We start from the raw sequence: 23,610 nt of genomic DNA on the forward strand, positions 1-23,610 counted from the left end.
GCTTAACAGCATTTATGCTGGGCAGTACAGCTTACCATTTCACTGGGTACGATGCGAGTACTGTAGCAGTAGATCCCTGCTACCATTCGGTAGTTGGACCTATCGTCTTACAGGGAACCCTGCCATTTCCATGTGCTCAGTACTGTAACTTAATGCAGGTTGGCATTTGGATTGCTTCGCTGCTTAAAGGCTGAGCTTTTCGCGCTTCGTACTTCGTTGTACCCGTTTTTTTCAATTTTATACTGCTGCAACTCAAAATTTTCCTTCCGTTTTTGGTTGTAAATTCTGATAGATATTTACTGCTGCGCATATTTTCTTTCTGTATTGATGGAAAATCATGCCCGCAAACATAACTCGTAGCGCCGTGTTGGGTCTGTATCGGAAACTGCTGCGCTACGCTGGCACCCTGCAGTACACGGACAAGGAGTACTTCGTCCACCGAATACGATCCGAATTCGATAACGCCCGCGATCTGACCGAGCCCAGTCGCATTGAGACTTTGGTCAAGGTGTGATTGATCTGACAATTAATCACCATGTTGTCCTCTCCCTGTTAACCTTGTTGTGTCTGTTTTGGTTTGTTTCTGGGCTAAATCTGATCTTCTGTGCAGAGAGGCAACGCGTTGCTGGAGCGTGCTCGCGTACTGTAATAGAGTTCCTGCGCACTCGCACCATGAATCCGCTGACGAACACCAGGAAGATCAACGAATTGAATGAAAGAGAAGCGCGCCTGAATATCCCCGAATCCCGCTCCTGGCACGCGCAGTATAAAGATAGTGCGTGGATTTTTATCGGGGGACTGCCGTATGAAGTCTCCGAAGGCGACGTCATCTGCGTATTCTCACAGTAAGATCTTAACCGGTTGCTTCGAAATGCGAATGGAGCCTCGGCATTCGATCGTTTTAGTTCAAATTGTTTGTAATTTCAGTCATTATACGTATTACATGGTAATTGAAATTTCAATGATTTGAATCGGAAGACGGGAAGAGTAATAGTTTAATCATTTTAATATTTTGCGAATATGGTTATTAGTTTCTTTTTATTTAAATTTTGTAAACTCTTGTGCGGCTATTAGGCGCCTGGTCTTTGCATTCTGCTGTTTAAAAAATTCAATAATTTACGTTACTTAAAATCGCTCAACTTCAGTTAGAATACTTATACTTTAGATTTTAGAACAAAATCCTGTGCAGTTCTAGCATCTTTTTTGCTGATCTTGTGTCTTGTCTTGTTCTGCTCTGAATTTTAAGAGAATGAAGTTAAATTATCGCTGTTTTGCTTTTGGTTTATTAGTGGTTGATTTTCGATTTTGTTGACGAATTTAATCAGTTTTGGCTTTTGTTGATGTATTCTAAAGGAATTTATGATGATGGTTTGGTTTGTCCACAGGTACGGGGAGCCGGTGAACATTAACCTGATCCGCGACAAGAAAAGCGGCAAATCCAAGGGCTTCTGCTTCCTGTGCTACGAGGACCAGCGCAGCACCGTCCTGGCCGTGGACAACTTCAACGGCGCCAAACTGTGCGGCCGGACGATCCGCGTGGACCACGTGCTGAACTACAAGGCCCCCAAGGAGGGCACCGACGACGAGATCGCCAAGATCCTCGCCGAACAGGGCTGCGGACCCGCCGCGGCCGGGCAGCTGGAGGAGGCGGTGCGCAAACGGGAACGCCATGAGACGCGCACCGAGCGGGACTGGCGGGAACGCTCGCGGTCGCGTTCACCCCAGGAGCGCCATCGACGGGAGCCCTCCCAGGAACGCCGCCGACGGGACGCCTCGCCGCGCCCCCGCCGACGGGAACGGTAAACTGTTGGGATGTGGCGATATTTTGTGGTTGTTTTTTGTTGGACTTTTGAGCTTTAATGTATGTGCATTTTGAAATAATTTACTGTAATTAACTGCAGTTTGTAAGGCGGTTTTTCCAATGAGCATAGAAAGCAACGTCATAGATATTAAAATGGATTGCTTAAATGGATTGGATAAATGGATTGATGTACAGAAACGTCATTGAAATACGAATAACGAGTGCTTCGGGACGCAGCGCCGCTGATGTTTTTAGTGTGTTTATTTTTAAATTATAAAATTTAAAGGATGCAGATTTTACTAATGGTAAGTGCGCAGTGGATATCCCACTAAATGTATGACTAAAATGTGACTAAAATTTGCGTTACTGCGTACTTTACGTGGTCAACGTTAATTTACTAATTTTTATTGTATTATACACTGTACAATACCGGTAATCATATTATTGTTTATTATTTTTCCTACTGTAGCCAACTTATCGAGCCTATAAGCTGAAGAAGATATCTTACCAGGCTAATGGAGAATTTTTTTGGTACATTATAAAAACTTTTCCTACATGCGTACATTATAATTTCATTAATTTGTATACAGTAGGTTATAGGTAGGTAGAAATAAAATAGGAAAAAAATGACAAGAAAAGAAAAAAATGAAGAAAAGAAAGACTTACTATGTACTCTGTAAGACTGTATACGGGGAAATCTAGGAAGAAATCACATTTTATAGGCGAGCCATTATTCTACGCTGCCACACACGATTATATTTTCTGAATTCTCTCGTACAGACGAAGAATGAGAGTACATACTCGTATAATCGTTTTCATAATTTCTTGGCAATAGCCACCCAAATAACAAAAAAATGCACGCGCTGACACCCTACTTGATCGTTAAAATTTGTATTCATAAACCATAATTAATTTTGTGCTTCATAATTACTATCAAGTTGTCGGTATTGCAAGTTAAACTGCTGTTCTAGTGGGATGGTTAATCCACCGTACCACGATGTAGCGGATGTTAAGGCTAACTGACAATCAAAAGGCTGGCACGGTCAGCAGCGATGCTGACCGGAAGTAAGGTGGCAATTACACAACTACTGTGTGGGAGATGAGACGATTCATCTCGAAGTGTTTACAAACAACAACGCAAGACATGGCAGTCACGGCAAGATTCTTATTAGCAAGTACACAGGGCAAGAAGGCAAAAAGCAAGGTTAGCTAGCTGGCAAGAAGCAAATCCAAGAATGATTCTAGTGCGCAAAAGTAAAAGTCAAGAGCATCGAGATTGTAGCGGTAAAGCGGTAAGACAATGAGATGCTGATTTACAGGATCTTAATGAGGAAGACCAGCAATGAATGAACCAATAACTGATGTAGAAAAGCAATTAACAATCCAAACTGGCGGTACTAAGATTTTCTATCGTTACAGTATTATTAAAAACTTAATAAATCGTTGCTAACTTGCTACTCATAAGATATGTTTATGGTTGTTAATAATTAGTAATTTAATTATTTGTTGTGCTCGTAAGTACTTAATTTTGTCGGTGGAGTAGGAGGCGTGGCCGTCCGTACTCCGTAGAAAGTATGTACAGTACGAGTACATACTGATACCGGTATACTGTACATAGCCTCACAAATTAAATTTCATCATACATACTACCGTACTTTAATATAAATAATATATTGTATACTGTACGTTAAACCATTAATTAACGATTGGCTATCGATCCAGTCAAGCCGGTTTTATGACTGCTGCGGTTAATACTTGATTGTATGATTGTATTGTATTCTCTCCAGACTCCAGCTGATCGTTATCGCCACGCATGCTGTTTTGGCGATAATCCGCAGAACCGGCCCGCAGTAGCGTGACTCGCGTGCAACCGAAAAATCACTTGTGCGCTGCTTCTGTCAGAAACCTGCACGTGCTGCGGTGAGTCTCGGTGGGTAAAACAGCACATCTTGCCAAATCGTGAATCCCGTTGCCTGTGTTGCGCCATCGCCCGTTCCTCACTATAATCAGCATGGAGCGAAAGCCGCAGAATTCCCATCCGGATGCCCGCACGCCGGAGCAGAAGGCCAGTTTGGCGGCCGGTGTCCCCCTGCCACCCATCTGGGCGCCCCCCAATCTGCCCAGTCCCTGCAGCTGGAAGCCCGGCTGTCCTAAGGACAAGAGTCCGCATCACGCCAAACCGCTGTAAGTGCCGCCAATTATCGGTAGGCATTTTTATGTAGTATTTAGGACGACTTTTTATGTGGATTCTACGTCTTGCAATCTCCTATTATAATTATAATATCGCTATTAAATTAGTGAATAAAAAATTAAAATATATTTTTTTGCCTTTACTAAAGTATAAGTGGTAGTACTTAGTTTTTTGCATGTGTTCGCGTTCGACTGGCACTGTACTACGATTATAGTAGTACTTACCATAATATGCAGTGTTTACCTTGTGAAATGCAGTAAAATCGCTAAATGACGCTTTTTTAAAAAAAATTGAATTATTTTGTAGCGTACGCGTACTTGTTTTTAAAACATTAATCGTGGTTTATTCTCCAGTTAATTCGACAGTTGCGCGCTAAATTTTTCTTGTGATGGTTTGTTCCCTTTTTGAACTGTTATGTATATTATGTAATATGCAGTAGGTATATTATTTATGCCGGCGGTGTATGATTCACAATTCGGATGCTTTGAACAAGAATGTGTGATGTCCTCGGGATAAATTCATCTGTTCCGTTATTACGAGTATTACCTATATTTATATGCTGTCGTTGAATAGAGCCCCGAAGCCCAAAGTGATGGAGACGATTCTGGACAATATCGGCAACACGCCGATGGTGCGCATCAACCGTATCGGGAAGAGCCACGGACTGAAATGCGAACTCCGTAGGTGGGCCGTGGGGCACATCAATGAGAAGAAATTACTCGTACTTAAATTAATAATCAGTTATAATCATATCATTAATAAGTAATCGTGCTTGGTTTTATAAATTATAAGCAGCCAACTAACCGCGCAGTTTCCACAATAGTAAAATTAAACTACAATAAAGTAAATAAGCAATAAAATTTAGTTGAACTATTTTATGTGGGTAGTGATTTTTATACTTACAAATTTGCATTAAGTTTATGGATATTTCAGTATAAAACAACAGGGTCAGCTTGTTGAGTAGCACTTATTCTCCGTTTTAACGCATACTTATACGCAGTAGTATTGTCGATGTGTTCTGTCCGTGTAAATTTGCTTTGTAATTTGTACCATAGCTTGAATATTGTGTGGTTGTGTTGTCAGTGGCGAAATGCGAATTCTTCAATGCCGGCGGCAGTGTGAAGGATCGTATTGCCCTGCGCATGGTGGAGGAGGCCGAACGGGATGGATTTCTCAAGCCCGGATCGACCATTATCGAGCCCACTTCCGGCAACACCGGTACATGTCACTGTTTTATTACACAGCCGGCTACAAATGTAAATGCATAGGCATACAGTACTTACTGTACGATACTTGCAAGTTGTACCGGGCAGTGAGCAGAGAGCGCTGAGAGAGAAGATAAGCAAATAAATCCGGTAAATACTGTAGTTAAAATAAAAACTACAGTTTACATTAAAAAACTATGATCTGACGTACATTTTGCGCATGAGATCAGGCGCAATATCTAAGAAACACAAAAACTCGACACGCTGATTTTTAAAAATAATGCGGTCTTTTCGTAACTGATACGATAACATGTTGGTTCAAATTGAGTGCATGGGTGCAGCCGGTAGTCAGCTACAGACTTGCACGATGGGAATTGTCTTTGGCACTGCACTACGATTCCGCACTGCTATCAGTTAAAGTTGCCGCCTATTGCTACTGTACTTTTTAACAATTAGCAATTTCTACAAACCGATTACACCGTACAGTTAATAGAACACACGAACAGCTATTTTGTATGAATGATTACTTTGATATGGATAATAAAATAATATAATAAATAAAATTCTAGAACGGATGCACAGTAATAAAAAACCGCATAACATACAAAATACAGATAATATATAAGTAAAATATACAACTATCTTATAGAAATAATAATGCTCTTCATTAAATAACGCGGCGCATGTTTAGGCATCGGTCTGGCGTTGGCCGCTGCCGTCAGAGGCTACCGCTGCATCATCGTCATGCCGGAGAAGATGAGCCGCGAGAAGGTGGACGTCCTGTCCGCTCTGGGCGCCGAGATCGTCCGCACCCCCACCGCGGCGGCCTGGGACTCGCCGGAGTCGCATATCGGGGTGGCGCGCCGCCTGAACGAGGAGATCCCAAATTCTGTCATTCTGGACCAGTACCGCAACATCTACAACCCCATGGCGCATTACGACGGGACGGCAGAGGAGATCCTGCAGCAGTGCGACGGGAAGATCGACATGATCGTCCTCACCGCCGGCACGGGGGGTACGGTCACCGGGATTGGGCGGGCGCTGAAAGACCGACTGGGCGATAAAGTGACGGTAGGCTCGTCACAAATATTTAAAATACGGCAGTATAATACTGATTTATTATAATGCGTATTGTTTATTCTAACAGTTTACCCATTTTCTGTTATTAGTATTATTATTAGTTTCTTCGTTTATTTATGATAGTATATTTATCTTTACTTTGTTTATTTATTGTTATTTGGCTGATTTTTTTATGTATCTGTTTATTTATTTTTTGGTTATTTTAATAAGTAGTATGTTGTTATTTAAATAGTGATTAACAGATTAATACGAGTATAGATAGTTTTTTATATAGTTTTTGATTTACCGACTGGCCGTTTTTGTGGGTTGTTGCTGTGAAAATTTATTAGTTTGTTTAAGAACTGGCAAATTCTTAGGGTCTACGCCATCTTTTATGGCTGCGAAAACATAGTTTACATTTGCTCCAAATCTGTGTTCGGTGTGATAACGTAGTGTAATGACATGCGGTAAATCCCTGAAGTATGCGGCAAAATGCCACTCAGGTCTCAGGCATTGCAACGCTGTTAGTGTTCACTGGCGGGCAAATTTACTGGGTTTTGTTGTGAAGAAAATGTAGTTTTTGCAAAAGTCAGTATCTACAAAATAATACTTTTGCCACTGTCCACAGCGTTGTGGCCGGAAAATATAGCGGTGTATGCGAGAAATTGTTCAGTATGATTACGTAGTGTATGGGCGTAGGGTGGCGACTGCTTTCGCTGTACAATATATAAATATACAGATATCTACATCCGGTATCCTAGTTTGCCGTCATCACATCTCTTCTGGTTTCTATGGCTGTAATTATTTTTAGGTTTATATTTTCATGATCAAAAATATTTTGTGGCTCGCCGGCGTAACTGATAATCTAGATTTTAAATAACTTTAATGAGTATGTTTTACAAAATGCAACGACTAGCGTTCACACGATCTAATCTAGATATACTGTTTATAGTCTAACAGATGAAATATATATGTCGAAAGAATTTGTTGGTTCGTCTGCGAAGTGTACCAGCGCATTTTGCGAATCTTTACGGTGCAGTGTCTCGTTATAATACAGGTGGTGGGCGTGGACCCGGTGGGGTCCATCCTGGCGCTGCCGGGCGAGCTGAACAAGATGGAGGAGGGCGCCACGTCCTTCTACGAGGTGGAGGGCATCGGCTACGACTTCATCCCCACCGTGCTGGACCAGAGCGTCGTCGATAGGTGGTACAAATCCAAGGACAAGGAGTCGCTCATTATGGCGCGCCGGCTTATCTCACAGGAAGGCCTGTTGTGCGGTAAGTGAGTCGATGGGCCACTATTTCATTCATACATTTCTTCTTATGATTCTGTTTAAACTTATCCAATTTTTGATTTTCATTATGATTTATTTAAAATTACAATGGTTTTAAATAGCCAGTTTTTTACTCCATTTTCTTTTGTTTTATCCGAATTTTTGTGAAATCCATATTGTTCTCCCTTAGACATTTCTGCTTGGTGGAAATCGAAATTATCCTATTGTAATTTAAATTTAATTTATTAAAAATTAAGACTGATTTTTGGAATGCCGTTTTGTTCCAAATTGTGTGCTTTTTTATCCTGGTTTTTGAAAAATCCAATTTTTTCCCTAGAACTTTGCTGCGGCATTAAAACCGAAATTAAGACGTTTTTTGCGGGTTAGGTGGAAGCAGCGGGGCGGTGATGTGGGCCGCGTGTAAGGCCGCGAAGGATCTAAAGGAAGGCCAGCGATGTGTCGTGCTGCTGCCCGATGGAGTGCGCAATTACATGTAAATGCGGCGCGCCATTTCCCTTGTTACTTCACTGGATTCATCACAGCGTGTGCGTAATGTATTCCCCTTCTTTTTTGTTCTTGAAACAGGACCAAATTCTTGAGCGACCAGTGGATGTTAGCGCGGGATTTCCAGGACGAGACTCTGTCGCTTGCTCAAAAAACATGGTACACTGGGCCACTTGTACTTTACAGTTTACACCACATTAAAAAAATATCAAGTAAAATTTAAAAAAAACTTATTGTACATATATGTTAAAATACGAGTATCAATGTAAAATTACATAGTACCACTTACTGGATATTTTATCAGAATTATGAGACAGTTATTACGCAAATAAAAGTTTTATAGTGAGCTCGATTGGTCGAGTTCCAGCGCAGTGATCATTTTACCGGTCGAAATACGGCGCAGTAAAGAAGAGATTTTTGAAGAATTATTTTGTCTCAACTATTTCTTCTGGTTGGTTATTGTACAATTAGAAATAGACGCCAAATGTGGTGTGTAGGTGGTCGGGCCTGAACGTGGGCTCGCTGGCGCTGGCCCCGCCCCTCACCGTGGCCCCCGACGTGACGGTGGAGAACGCGGTGGACATTATGCGCGGCAAGGGCTTCGACCAGCTGCCGGTGGTGGACAGCACGGGGGCCATTATGGGCGTGGTCACGCAGGGCAACCTCATGTCGCGCCAGCTCAGCGGCCAGATCCACAAAACCGATCCCGTCATTAAGGCGCTCTACCGCCAATTCCAAATGGTACGCTATCAATTTCTATATATAATCTGACAGCGCAGTTTATCGTGCAGATATATGGGCATTTTTCACTAATTTTGCAAATAAAAATTATGTTTATGGATGAATATGAACGACGTGCATTTTATAGGTGACGACGGACACCACGCTGGCCCAGCTGAGCAGTATTCTCACGTCCGACCATTTCGCCCTCGTGGGCCAAAAACTTCACCACGGTAAGACCGCACGTACGCTGTTTTTCTAGAATATTTCTATGAAAATCAGCTTTTGTATAAAAATAATTTGTATGGTAATAAAATTCGATTTTTTAATATTTGTTTTTCTTTAATAATAATATTATCTGGAAATGGGATTTATCAACTGCAGCGTTGATGGTTTATGGTGATAGGACTGCCCTTGTTCTACAGTATTTTTAATTACGTCAATAGAAAGAAAGGATGTGGATTTACGATATGAACCGGTGGAATCTGTGTTGTGTTGCAGTAGAAAGCGGGGCGCAGATCAAGGAGCGCACCAACATTGTCGGCATCGTCACCGGCATCGATCTGCTGCACTTTGTCACCTCCCACGAAGGCAAAACCGACCGGCCCCACTGAGCCAACCATCCCGTTTAAACGGCATGCTTAACAGTTGTGCGTTGTTTATTTGCTAATTTTACAACACTTCACCATGCTAATTTTTGGCAAATTGCGGAGGCCGAAAAATCAAACCATGTTGCTGACGGATACGTATTACATGAACAGTTATTAGCCGCTGTCGAGAAATCTTTGATTGAATATTCGAATACTGAATAAAAAGCAATCTGGAAGCAATGGGCAATGTGTGCTAATTAGACAGATTATTCAGTTAGCGGACGGTCATGGACTGGTAGCTGGTATTGGAAAAGGTCACCACTAGCTTCTGGCGGGCATCCGGCGCCGGACGGTGTTGTACCGGGTCCGCTGCGCGGATGACTTCGGTCGTTCCGACGCGAAGACCGCGAATACTGGCGCCGTCCATTGTAGCTAGAAAAAAAACGTTCTCTTAACGAAAAACTTTAGTACATTAATAAGAGTGATAACGTCATAGAGCGGTCACTATAATTCGACGTGTATCGCAGCGCGGACATTTTCACAAAATGGATTCGGCATTCGCGTACCGGACACGCGGTATTCCCTGCGTCGTTCCACGTGACAAACAAAGACTTTTCATAAATCAGAAACTGAGTACGTATTACTAAATAGTGATGATTAGTGCGTTTGTACGAGCTGGTTATACAAGAATAACGAAAAGCTATCAAGTTTTCTAATGTAGAATAACGCAGAGGTTATCGTGTTTCCAGTGTCCGAGAGCGGTACGCGAATTCGTATTGGGAAAATGTGGAGTGCGATGAACGTGGAAGTACTTACGCATACCTTTCGATGAGCCCAAGTACTCTTTAACCGCGTCCCGGAATCGGGCGCTCATGATGTTGTAGAGGAGCGGATTGATGGCGCTGTTGAGGTAGATGGCGGTCTTGGCGAACAGGACGTACCAGATGTTCAGCCAGGGCTCTTCCACGAAACTGTTGTATACCAGCAGACCGCGGTAGGGGAGCCACGCGATGGCGAAGATGGCTACCACCACAATCAGCATTTTCGGTACCTGCAAAATATTAGACTGTGATAGGAAAAATTAATTGTCTACGGGTAGACCATCGGTTGCACGTACGCGGTACAGACTACAGAGGATGTAGCTGGGTTAAAAGAAAGCCTAATTTATTGCTGCTACGCTGTACCTTCAGAAAAAAATAGTAACAGTACAGATATCAACGAAAAATACCAAACTATATCAACGTAATGCGGTTATATATATACAGAGAGGTAATAAACTATTAATACCCGTAAGTATTTCATTTTATTCAGTGCCACTACACTACATTGCCTTTGCATTATCAGCCATATTTTGCCGGCAGAGGCGGTGGTTAGATATGCACATGGCATCGTCAAGAAGTCTGGTTCATGGTAATAAATAATAAACGTAATCGCTCCTGTTATCGAACGCTCTTGTACTTTTATTAACTATTACACTGTTATAATAATCACGAAAATCCAGTTTTGGACTGCTTTCATTAGCACAACAATATTACATATATACAGTTATTAACGGTTAAAACTTTACCGGCGCGGAGCGTCTGTAAATGTTGGCCAGGGAGTAAACACTCTCCGTGGAGGAATTGTGCGTCGGACTCTCCGTGGACGGCACTCGGAGTGACCGCTGCAATGGCGGCCGCACATTGTGTGCAGAAATATTCTCACAGCGCGCAGGCCGTTTCTCCTTCATCATCAAGCAGATTTTGGTGTACAGGATGATGACCGCCATCAGCGGGAGGATGTAGAACAGCACCAGATCCGCCATGAAGACGATGAGGTACACATCGGCCGACAGACGGAAGCCGCACTGCTCGATCAGCGGATTGAACTCGTCCTGCTTGACCTCGGTGAGGCCCAGCCAGGGGGCGCAGTAGACCAGGGCCACCGTCCACACGCCGCAGATGACGCGTTTGGTGCGCGAGACGGTGCAGAGGAAGCGGGCGTGGAAGGGATGGCAGGTGGCGAGGTAGCGCTCCACGGTGAAGGCCAGCATTCTGCAAGCACGGACAATTTGGTCAAGGTGGCCTTGGTGGTCTGTAGTCCGTACGCTGTCTAGCAGCGCGTTCGTATGATGCTATTAATTTGTGGAGCTAGTTTGCGCGGCTGTTTTCAATTAATTAGGAGTTCATGTACGAATTATTCCAAACAAGACGTCAATGAAATCTAAAAAACTCAATGAAATAAAAAAAATTTTTTCATGCGCTAAAATATTCGAAGTAGATCGGACTGCGAAATTTTGTACTGTGCAAGTCGCTGAAACCGCCAGTAGCCGATACACTACAAAATTTTACAGCATTCACTAAGTCGTGGTTGTTTTTATGCAGCACGCTTTGCAAGGAAGCGTAGCTATCAGGTTATCATCAACCGGAGTACGTTTTTATGATGAGTACGTACGCCATTTTCCGCCAAATTTTTGTTCATTGGGATATTCCGCGAGAAAACACTTGATGCATGGGTTGACAATTAGACAAGAGAGAGGCTTCTTGTCAGCTGTCTTGTAAGTAGAGATTTACGTCTCTTGTCAGTACTTTGCCTCACGAAAAATTTCTGCACGATTAACTATCCCTAGCATTAGAAGTATCTTGTAATACGTATAACTAGTCTGCCATTCATAGATGCAGGGTGGTTTCTTGTTAGAAACACTAGTAGTTCCGTCTCAGATTCTGGATCACGTTTGCACGTCACCGTCACCTCCCTGGGTTGTGCGTACTACTTATTTTGTAACTCCTCTTGGTTACGCAGGTTACCTACATGAGACTTCCGGCGTTGATGCCGAGAAAGTTGAGGAAGATGAAGATGGCACAGGGTCCTTGGCCGAAGATCCAACGGTTGCCGATGTGGTAGGAGAGGATCGCTTCGGGGATGGCGCACCAGATTACTAGCAAATCGGCATAGGCCAACGACACCTGTAACCAGAAAATGACACGGTCATCGATCACACCGCTTGCACGCAGGTAAGAACACTTCACACAAGTAATTACTACTTGACCGGAGAAGGTACAGGCATAAGGGTTTACTGTTGTTGTTTGCTTCGGAAAAAATAACGCCCAGTTTCTGGAATGTGTTATTGGTATTGCTGCACAGCTCCATGGTGTCTTATTAAACGGCTCCTACGCAAATCCTGACAAAATAAAGTACGCAGAAAGAACGCAGTTGCAAACTTGCACGTCGTCGTCTGTGTATCGCCAAGCCCCTCTGGGGAAAAAAAAGCTACTGGGCCAATCACGCTATGGCTTCGTGTTCGTCACTTCGTTGCAGCTAGGCGTTTTGGAGACGTTGGACAATAAACATGCTTTCGGTCATCGGGCTTCTTTTCAGTAGACCATTAATTATAATTTTATTCATTGACCTCGCGCTATTCAACAAGGGGAACTTTCAATGGAATTTCCGGTTCAGGATCACCGCCCATTCCTAATATGACACACATGCAACGTAGCGCGCAAGGATCCGGCTCCCGTTCCCGCACGACCTCCTTTTTTTTAGGTTTAAACAGTTAAAAGATAAAAAAGGTGGAAAATTTTCCGTCTTTAAGCAAAGATATACGGTATGTTGGGTTTGTTGTGCTGTCCAGCGAAAAACTTCTACGGTAAAAGGTCATCTTGAGGTTCGGTACTGTAACAAATTAATTTTACGATAGCGTTGAGCCTAATGTCTGGCGTGCGATCACATGGCTGGCAAATGGATTCTGCAAGTATCCCGTCTTAATTAAAGCTGGCCCCAAACATCTCAACAACTAAAGGGTACTACCATTGCTTACGCGTACTTAGTTTAACGCAGTACCGTGCATCGCACGTGAGCCTCACAATCAGAGCCACTGTGTAATCTTATGCAAGGCAATTTGCTTTGTCGCTGGTATCTGTACATGGTAACAACCAGGTTACAACCTGTACCCTGTTACAAGCGTTTGAGTTTTCCCACCCTGGATGGATACACCGACACGTGACAAATCTCATACAAAGGAGCACCAACACACAGCGGAGTGTGATCGCAATAAGCAAATGAACTGATTCTTTTAAGATTAAACATTATTAAGCACATTTTCTACGGCTACTTCAACAGATACAGCGAGACAGTGCATGGTACCAATCAATCCACCAAATGCAGTACATATGGGTACAACCTGCTTATAGTACTGTACTTAAAGCCACATTTCGCAGTAACCAGGATAAACAATTCGCACGTTTTTAGCTGGGACGTTCGTTTAATCAGCCGGAAAATTTTGACCTAACACGGAAAGCAGCATCTGTACGTCAGTAGGGTCGTTGTAAAATTAACCAACCAATTAAGTAGAAAATTAGCAGCGATTTCTTCTAAGCTCAAATGCTGACCGAAGGCACAAGCCACTTCGCTTACTTTCTGTTTAATCATGCATTCAGTTTTCCGCTACCATTTCCTGTGAAAAATTACCGGGCGGAAAGCACTTGATGGAATTAATCGCACGTAAAGCGTATCGGCATTATAAAGGCGAATAGAAAAACGAAGCCGGTGTTGCGTGCCTTATAACGATAATGCAAAAGTTTACAATGCATATCGGCAGGCAACGCACATCGCTCTTTGCGGAAGGGATTCTGGTTTGACGTCAGTGTCCAGTCACTAATAAGCGCAAAATCGAGCAATGAAGGCCACAAGCTAATGAAGTCCTACATGTACGATCATTAGCCGTTGCCATCAGCTGATGCACATGCACACCTTCATTTCCGCTGAAATTCGCCGGCTCATCCAATGGCACTATATTCATTACCTGATTATCGTCTCGCTTTACAAGGAAATTACATTCCGGCGAATTACTCGCATTGCCGGTACAAATAATACATTTAAGGAAACCATAAAAACAATTCGGAAAAATTTGTCTAAGCAGAGTATACACTGTTTTCAAAACGTCAGTCTGTTCAGTCAAAAGCCAGTATGCAGTAATTTTAGAATATGAACTTTAATTACTTCTTCATTTAAATCATTAAATTAATGAGTATAATACGTATACCTTCTTATTTCGATTATTTACAGTTAATTTCGATTATTATTTAATAACGCTTTTTCTGCCCTGGTGCGGTTTCTAAAAACAATTTGTATTGGGATAAATTTAATTTGTTCTAGCTAATACTGTCGCCCGAAGCTGGAACTATAAGCGTTATTTTTACGTAGCATTATTTTTATTTTGCATCGCGTTGAACATTAAGATCAAATATTTCTATTAGTCTACGTAAACACACACACCAGGATGTTTGTTAGTGGTTACAGTCACGTTTATAAACCGGAGGCGTAACCAGTATGTTGAATAAGAAACAGGAATATTGTGCGATCACCAGCGACAATCCACTGAGCTTATTCCTTGATAAATTTGCCGGCAGCCAGACATTTAAGCGGACGAGTGCATTGATAGGGATTAGTGGGAGCATTTGTCAAATTTAATTTCCGCCCCGCAGACAATCCACCACCATCCTCATAATGAGCCGCCAACCCTCCGAGGCACAACACTTAACGCCATATCGGTCGTTTTTTAGCCAATGCCGACGCAACATTAGCCCATTTCAATGACTAATCGATCGAAAAAAAATATTTTCAGGATTACAGAGTACATCAGACAAAAATTTTTTATCATTGTATCCCGGCACATCAGTGCACCAAATGTTTTCGAGCTTGTGTCTTTTTACTGTACGTATAAGAAAAACATTAATTTTGGCAGAGACCGCACAATGCTGCTTTCACAAAAACAGGAATTTTGCACACCGCGCTTATTCTTTAAGGTCACAAATTAGAAGAGTGGAATTACTCATTTTTATCCGTTCCTCCCTGACCTGGCTATCCTTGTAAATAGAGCCTTGCTCCGCAAAATCACTAATTCCGGCTAACAATAAGTACTTATAGCTGCAGGAATATATAATCGCTTGCTGCATTCCAATGTTGCTGTGCGGATAGAGACCTCAAAATAAACCTACGCATCCCCAAAAAGGTCAAGCCTGACTTTTCAAGGTTTCCTCAACTACTGCACTTCCTTCGCACCGTAGTTTTTTCTAAGTGGCGTATGTCGCGATCGGGGAAACACCATTTCTAGCTCACTCTTCTACGCTACGCTGTCGACTAAGCGGTTGTCAAATACGTAACACGGACTCCTTTTCGAGTTAAAGTAACTGGACACGTGTTATGTTAGCCAGAAATAATACAAATAGGGAACTGCTTGTTAATGTACACTCACCAGATACGTATAGGTCGGTGTCCGCAGCCGCACACTCTTCCTGGCCACGACAATCAGCAGGGTGTTGCCGACGGCCCCCAACAAGAAAATAAGGGCGTGGAGGACCGTGGCCAGCACCCGGAAGGACAGTGGTAACGCGTCCATGTTGACCGCGTTGCGCTGCGTGGTATTGTCGCTGATCACCTGGTAGATTACGTATTCCGCGTCGGGATATGCCTCCCCGACTGCGCTATACTCCGACATAATACTCCCGCTCATATTCATAGACAGCCTCCGGGCTGATCGATCGATCGCCGACCCGCGAAATTATAAGTGCTTCGTCCGACACGCTAATCAGCTAAAGCTGTTTATCGTACACCGTATGCGTGCTATGATAATGCTCTTAATTTGCTAACTAAAGTACATAAGTAAATGAGGATGCGGTGTAATCGTGAACGCTAGTGGCAGTGTTCAAAGTATTTGATCGTACACCGGTTCAAACGGGAGACTGGAACAGGGGAGCTAATGTGGCGGAGGATCGATTTGATTTTTGGCCGAAGGATGTAAAGTGTCTGTTACAGGAGATGCTGCGCACGACGAGCGTAATTTCCGTTGGGATTTTAGCGTGACGTTGTGCCAGTGGATATTCTCTCGTCAACGTGATTAATAGGAAGCTGTATAAGTGTAATCAGTGGTGTCTTCGTGTTCAACTTTTTGTGGGAATGTGCGGTTGTCGTTAGTTGGAAACTTTACACTGATTCTCGTAGAATTCTACATCAGGTTTGAAAGGTTACGCAGGGCAGTGCCATTAACGCTCGTACATATTGCTCCAAGCCATGTAAAAAATATACCGGGAAAATCCTGTAACCGTAGTGCAATTCATATATGACATGTTCTTTTCGCCGATAAGGGCGGTTCCAGTGATCCTCTTTCTAGTTAGTACATGGAACATTTCGGTAACCAGAAACGCATTAATTGCGCCAAATATTCAAGTACAACGCAACCAATAGACCGGCATACAGAGTGCGAGTGTTCTAAAAAAAAAATAAACCAGAGAAATATATAAATAAAATTTCTTGTTTTCTTTAGCTGGAATACTTGTCGCATCGCTAAATCCGACTTCTCTGTGAAAAACGGCTGCGATGGATCATCGGACTGTTGGTGACGCTGGACAGGTCACACGGCCGTTGTGGCGATCCTACAGATAAGCGTAATTATGAAGCCTTTTTACAATCTTCAGCGCAATATACTGTAATAACCTGTGAGCGTAGTTCAGTTTGTTAATCACTTTTTGTATACCGTCAGAAATAATGATCACCCATTTGATGCGTTCAACAGTTTTCCATGTAACTCATGTAACGCGGCACATGTGGGGGCCGGTGATCAACGTGTGACGATATACTTAAGTGATCACTCTTAGAGATACAGCAGAAGTATATAATATGCGCTTCTCGTTGTGTAGCCGGTTAAGCGTGTACATACTTTGGTTTTTCCATAGGTACTCTTTCACTGCCGCCCGGAATTTGACGCTCATGATATTGTAGAGGAGCGGATTGATGGCGCTGTTGAGGTAGATGAGGGATTTGGCGAAGAACACGTACCAAATGTCCAGCCAGGGTTCCGCCACGAAGCTGTTGTACACCAGCAGTCCGCGGAAGGGCAGCCAGGCCACGGCGAACAGGCTTACCACCGCAATCAGCATGTGGATCTTTTGCATCTACAATTAACAGAGAATGATCATGTGTATGCGGTGCACCACCGAAGTACACTTAACCGACTACCGTTAATTTACTTCTAAAGTATGTAGTGCAAATGGTACCATGGCCTGAGTTGTAAAAAAAGCCGGGGCCGGAAGCCCAGGCACAGCTGCATCAATGTCACTTTAAAGCGCGCCTTCGCTTCCGCCGGTATTCAAACGGAACTGGAACCACCTGGTACTTGCCTAACCAATGGCAAGCGCCCCGACGGAGTGACTTTGGTCCCATGGGAAAGAGGAAAGATGTTGACCTGGGACGCCACATGTGTGTGCACGGTAGCCTTGTCGCACATCGCGGCAACATCGAAGCAAGCGGGAGCAGCCGCGGCGCGCGCAGAGCAGGATAAAGTGGCGAAGTATCGGGAACTCACGCGAGATTACCTGTTCCGTGCATTTGGCGTCGAAACACTCGGACCACTCGGACCGGATGCCTCTCGTTTGGTGACCGAAGTCGGGAAGATGATACAACAGGAAACAGGCGAGGTACGGGCGACGGAGCTTTAGCGCCAACGGATCAGCATTGACGTCCAACGCGGGAACGCGGCCTCTGTCATGGGAACAGCACCAGCATCGGCCAACTTAGACGAAATGTTCTGTGTGATTAGGCCGCCCATTTTCGTAGTCGGCTGAGCCTGTGTATTCACTACAATTCTTTCACTTTTATGGAAACTTATGACTGTATTGTATCGCCGAATTGAATAAAAATTGGCTAATATAATTTTATATATGTATATATCGATGAACAATCATCAACGTCAACCAGCATCATGCTCAAGCCGATTGCGCCGCGGTTGTTAATATTAAATGGTTAATGCATGCAGGACACGCGAAAAGCGTAACAGTTGCACTGTATTTTGTATGACGGTTGTTGTCGACAGATTGTTTTGAAAGACGCGCCAGTGAAACAATCGGGAAAAGCCATACTTCCATTTGTTTTGATGATGTGATTGGTTGTTTCTCTGTGGAGCACTTATTAATGGATAAATGTGTACTTAGTGATTAATGTCAACCATCACGCGTGAAATTAAATTGTTCGAGGACATCGCTGTTGCTGCATATGCCGCCACATTCGTGGTGGTGTAGCCTTTATATGCCGCTTTAGCGGTACAAATTACTAGCTGAACTGGTGAAGCCACTCAAGACCCTTTTCGGGGAGATGCGTCGGGTAAGCGATACAAAGCAATACATTGGCAATTAATGCCAACTTACTCCAGTCCACATCTGTTCTACGGTACGTAGCCATAGCCATATGCCGTTTCATTGCTATATCAGACAAACATACAATTAAGGTTGCCAGAGTTTTACTGAGTTTGCACTGTGCAAGGTGGGTGCGTCAGTCTTTGCGTCGGACCTTTTCGCGCTTCCGCTTGATAAACTAACAACGTAGTTGTGTATCTCGTTCGCTCACTACGAGCACACACTCAGCAGTTGTGCAGCTGGCTGACAATTATTGACGGAGCTTTGAAGTGGACACTGGCCATGAATAAAGAAATTTAAGGTACTCCTGACCTTGGATAAACGTTTTGTCATAAAACAATGCAATGGCATAAAACAGTGCAGAGTTATGCGAATATGCGAAATTACCCGTGCAAATACACGAATTCGATGCCATTCCAGTTTCTTACAGCGGCACTAATGCTGTTCAGTCCGTCTACATAAAACACAGTATCGTGGTAGACCGATCTGAATTTTCGGCAGCCAATCACGAGCGTAATATAACTTTTTAGTTCAGATTGTTCGGAAGCCGGTCACGCTGTGTCGTTCTTAGTTCCTACATATGGGACAATCTGCAAGCCTGTTCCCGTAATTTCCACCGTAAAAGCCAAAGTACCTTTAACAAGTATCACGGAAAAATTACAAACAGTAATAGAAAAAATTACAACAGAGACACTTTCTCAATAGCCATCCTGATAAAGGTATGCACGTATTGCGGCGTGAAACCTTTTGAGTTTGCCGCTACACTACGTCTACTACAATAAGAAATACGCTCCTCTCAAGAGTAATAATTGTTAAGACAATCATAAAGGTGAAAAGAAAAATATTTTAGAATTTTTACCGATAGTTTGTAATTTAGACCGATATTTGCCATCCATCGGCCATGTCAGATGCTTTTAGAGCGTAAACAGTGTAGCGTTGCGCGACGCCGTATGACCTATGGAGTTTGGCGTATTAACCCGTGAATGTGCATTTGTCGCTGTGCTAATGCGATAGCAATTACGGCAAGCTAGTATGTACAAGTACAGCAGGTCTATGATCCGGTGTTTACTCCCGATTTTCATCATAACCACATCTGTAGTTCTTCACTCATGTCCTTGCATTCGTTTTCAAACCACATTAAACTACAAACTACCTCAATGTCATAAAAAACTCATTTCGTATTAACGCTCCAACCACTCTTATGCCATTTACTCACCGGTAGCTGTTTGGAGCAGGGATGCGGCTCTACAATACACACCCCATCCGCGCGTCCCTCCCACACCGCAAACTCCAGCGACGGGCTCTCCAGACTGCGCAGGGAGAACGTGTGGCTGATGGACGGCGACAGCAGTTGCCGCCGCGGCTCACCCCCGCTCCCCATCGTCCCTCCGCCCTGACTGCGACCGCGCATCGTCACACAGATCCGCGTATACAGCACCACTGCCACTACCAGCGGCAGCAGGTAGAACAGCACCAGGTCCGTCAGGAAGAAGGCCAGATAGATTTCCCGGGACAACCGGAACCCGCACTGCTCGTACGCCGGATTCGTCTCGTCTGTCTTCAGTTCGGTGAGGCCCAGCCACGGGGCGCAGTACAGGACCGTGGTCAGCCACACCAGGCAGACGATACGGCGGGTCCGCTCCAGGGTGCAGAGTTTGCGAGCGGTTAGCGGGCGACAGACGGCCAGGTAGCGCTCGATGGTGAAGGCCAGCATGCTGTAGACAGTGGTGATACGGAGAGATTAGAAGATGCGGGGGATTATTTATAGGTCGTCTAATTACTACCCGGCGTTGTAATACCGGTTTAGCTGCCTAGAAAGGTCAGGAGTTGCGTACTTGATACGCTTAACTTGTTTCGTCATACATAATTACGAGTGGTATGGGATTTTCTTGACATTTCCTAGGATTGCTTGAACGATTCGGCGATTTGAGCCATGTCTGAGGGGTCAGCTTGTTCGCTGATTCGATCAAGATTCAGGATTTTATCATTTTTTGTAGTGTATGTAGTACTCGTACAAAGATTGTACGAGTATCTCGTGAAATGGATAATGGCCTATGGCTAATGTGCCGTAGCAACGGTATTTGTTGTGGTCCGTAATTGTTGCCATGTTTAGAGTTTAGTTGGTTGTTTGCTGCTGTCCCGAGTGGACATAATAAAAGATTATGCCGTTCGTTCAATATATGACATTTTTATTAATGAATGTCTCAGTGATGCGTCAACTGTATCCGGAAGGGAATTTCTGAACTCCAGTACAATTTGTCAGCATATACAGCGATTATCTTATTTTAAAATATAAGCCGAATTATTGAAATTAAGTGCACGTGTACTGTACAAAAGAATTGTTTTATTGTACGGTAAACATACATACAATTAAGAATTATGTGAAAAGTTAAAAAATTCCATTCTGCTTACTGGTTACTCTAATTTATAATCGTGTTGTTTAAAATAAACGCTTATATTCTGCTATGTACTAAATACTAATAATTATTTCCTAACATAAAAAATGCAAGAAGACAAACTTGTATAAAATACAGGACCATGAATAACTAACGAAAGTTATTACGAACACCCTCAGGCACTCAGTAAGTGAGATTTAGATTCTTCTGTACAAGAGTATGAGGGCTAATACATAATAATTATGCAACTAAAAAAGTTACTGATGTTGTAAAATTTTGAATACCTTAGACTGCCGGCATTGATCCCGAGGAAGTTGATGAAGATGAAGACAGCACAGAGACCGGGTCCGAGTACCCAGCGATTGCCGATGTGGTAGGAGAGGATAGCCTCCGGGATGGCGCACCAAATCACCAGCAAATCGGCATACGCCAGCGACACCTGTTAACAAAACGTAACGCACCATTGATTTAACACTGTTTTGATTAGCGTCGTTTGCGACACTGAGATCAAAGTGACGCAGATTCCACAGCTTTGACGATTTTACCGTCCACCATAAAAAAAATGTTTTTCTAAAACCACGTACAGAACAAGTACGTGAAATTTACAAAGTAAGCAAACTATTCCAACTAAATATAGAAGTACAGTAAAAATTTACTTCGCAATATTCATTTAAAATACTTTCGCAGACGTTTCTGCGTTTTACGAATTCAGTAGCATCGTAGGAATCGTCAGAATTCAGCAGCCGTATTAAAGCCGTCACACTACAATATTTCTTGTTTTAGCCAATATTTTCCGGGCGAAAATATTAAATTAATTGTATAGCAGTCATGCTGCAATAAAAAGCCGATTGGTCATTTGACGCTTCGCTGCCACATTATTGCTTTCAGTTACGGTATTAATGCTAATAATTATTCCCCCGCGCACACCGGTATCTCTGCATAGCTAATGAATGTTTACCAGTTTCTCGCCGGATTTTGCGTTCTAGCGACGGAACCGGTCATACAATCCTGCGCCTTGTCAGAAATTTTAGTTACGATTTTTTGTTACAACCGCGTACAGACGCTATGATATTGCCTTATTTAAATAATTATACGGTTAGGATAATGTCGATCAATATTCCCGGGCTGGCTGTATCTCGGGGTCGGGGAAAATGTAAACAAGCTGTTACCGGGCGTATCTCATTCAATCAGCACAATAATCAGGCAGATTAAATGGCGTAAACAGGAATTCCCAAATACCCGATACATTTTTTACATTTGCCATGGCCTACATAAACATTGTACGCGGATTAACAATTGCGGCTATGGATACCCACCCTAAGTAAACACTTGAAAAAACGTTAAGCGGTGAAATTGACGCAGATAGGTAAACTGTAAACAAGAAAATTAGCAGCGTCATTCCACCATTTTTTCTATTAAATATTTACGATTAATCACCTGTTAGTTAGAGCAACACGCGCAGCAAAACCGAAAGAAAATCGTACAAAACCCGGACAATTTAAATGAGAAAGAAATGTTTAATTATGGTGCGTACGGTGTAAGGTTTTTCTACGTTTTTGCTGTAGTAAACCACTAAATATTACAATATTAATATCGCATAGATAAATAGATAATCATTTTTCTAACCGCCGATGTCAATATATGTATGTTACATCAACTGCATAAAAAAACATTTGGATACATGCGACAGCGAAAATACATTAGCGGCTTATTAATTTTTAATGTAAAGTGATGTGACTGGCCAAAAAACGCGTTTACTGGGAAACAACCCAAAAAAATTACTAGCTGATATACGGTATAGTGAAAAATGCCGGTTGACTAACCAGGTATGTATAGGTCGGTGTCCGCAGCCGGGTGCTCTTCCCAGCCACCAGAATCAGCACGGTATTCCCCACGGAACCCAGGAGAAAGATGCAGACATGCAGCAGCGTGGCCACCACCCGGAACGCCACGGGCAGCGCGTGCACATCCGGCTCATCCGCCGACTCCACAATATACCCCACCAGACTGCCATTATCGCCGGCGGTCAGACACAGCCAAAAATGCCCCATCCGACCCGGCAACCGCTGGCTCGTGTTATCCATCCTGGAAGTAAGGTAACTGTCTATCAGGGAATTCCAACAGGCCGATGAATTGGCGAATGGGCCGTGTACGCTGTCGCCCGGAATCATTATAACGGCGCGGGGCAAACTTTTAATTGGAACGGCCGGCGGGCGGTTGTCGGTGTCGTGCCTAATTACAGCGGGATCGCCAGGCTCACCAAGAATATGCCGGTAATTGTTGAGCGCGGAACCTGCCAGTGTAAATCATCCCGGTCTTTCCGGAAAAACAGGAGAGGAAAACGCAACGGCGCTGTATATGCTGACCCGGCAAAACGAAACGGCTTGACATCGCCCGGCGTTAAATGCCTGGCAGAGCGCGCGTTTCTCAGGGCGCGCTCGTTAACGGCGCTAATTGCTTAAAGACCCCCTCGCTTTTCATCCAGGGAATAGGGCTAATAGCCCGCCTTAACACCGCGCTACACGGCCTCGTCAAATCCAATTTACCATGCGTGCAGCGATGTGGATAAGCGGGGCGCTAAAAGGCCGGCGCGCTGATACTTCCGTACGCGCCGGCTCGACCGAGATCTGTTAGCCCACGCGTGGATGGCCTTTTGTCGTTCATCCTTTATCCATGATGGCGCGACCGGGTTGCGTCAGATACGTTT

At 43.6% G+C, this 23,610-nt stretch overlaps 4 protein-coding genes across 5 annotated transcripts; 2 read left to right on the forward strand and 2 right to left on the reverse strand.

Moving 5' to 3' along the window:
• Positions 1–366: 366 nt before the first annotated feature.
• On the forward strand, positions 367–3,722 carry LOC129595498 (RNA-binding motif protein, X-linked 2-like). The gene is made up of 4 exons (XM_055492524.1): positions 367–508; positions 611–845; positions 1,386–1,799; positions 3,589–3,722. Exons 2-4 carry the CDS (start codon positions 673–675, stop codon positions 3,653–3,655), a joined length of 654 nt encoding a protein of 217 aa, XP_055348499.1. The 5' UTR covers positions 367–508; positions 611–672; the 3' UTR covers positions 3,656–3,722.
• LOC129595495 (cystathionine beta-synthase-like) lies at positions 3,675–9,575 on the forward strand. 2 transcript variants are annotated; one of them, XM_055492519.1, is made up of 10 exons: positions 3,675–3,985; positions 4,566–4,672; positions 5,076–5,210; positions 5,889–6,268; positions 7,314–7,533; positions 7,917–8,022; positions 8,115–8,192; positions 8,531–8,774; positions 8,902–8,986; positions 9,255–9,575. In XM_055492519.1, exons 1-10 carry the CDS (start codon positions 3,813–3,815, stop codon positions 9,365–9,367), a joined length of 1,641 nt encoding a protein of 546 aa, XP_055348494.1. In that variant the 5' UTR covers positions 3,675–3,812; the 3' UTR covers positions 9,368–9,575. The 2 variants fall into 2 exon arrangements, with proteins under 2 accessions (XP_055348494.1, XP_055348496.1); XM_055492521.1 differs by having other exon boundaries at positions 9,258–9,575.
• Positions 9,417–15,773, reverse strand: LOC129595497 (thyrotropin-releasing hormone receptor-like). The gene is made up of 5 exons (XM_055492523.1): positions 15,576–15,773; positions 12,134–12,288; positions 10,911–11,376; positions 10,166–10,394; positions 9,417–9,775 (listed from the first exon to the last, which is right to left on the reverse strand). Exons 1-5 carry the CDS (start codon positions 15,717–15,719, stop codon positions 9,618–9,620), a joined length of 1,152 nt encoding a protein of 383 aa, XP_055348498.1. The 5' UTR covers positions 15,720–15,773; the 3' UTR covers positions 9,417–9,617.
• Positions 15,774–16,393: 620 nt separating this feature from the next.
• Positions 16,394–23,410, reverse strand: LOC129595496 (thyrotropin-releasing hormone receptor-like). Its single transcript, XM_055492522.1, has 5 exons — positions 22,727–23,410; positions 21,188–21,342; positions 19,724–20,222; positions 17,037–17,271; positions 16,394–16,752 (listed from the first exon to the last, which is right to left on the reverse strand). The coding sequence occupies exons 1-5, from the start codon at positions 23,072–23,074 to the stop codon at positions 16,664–16,666; spliced, it is 1,326 nt and encodes a 441-aa protein (XP_055348497.1). The 5' UTR covers positions 23,075–23,410; the 3' UTR covers positions 16,394–16,663.
• Between the last annotated feature and the right edge of the window lie 200 nt (positions 23,411–23,610).

This window comes from Paramacrobiotus metropolitanus, unplaced genomic scaffold (genome assembly GCF_019649055.1).
Source record: "Paramacrobiotus metropolitanus isolate TYO unplaced genomic scaffold, Prichtersi_v1.0 Parri_scaffold0000079, whole genome shotgun sequence".
NCBI classification, from domain to species: domain Eukaryota; kingdom Metazoa; phylum Tardigrada; class Eutardigrada; order Parachela; family Macrobiotidae; genus Paramacrobiotus; species Paramacrobiotus metropolitanus.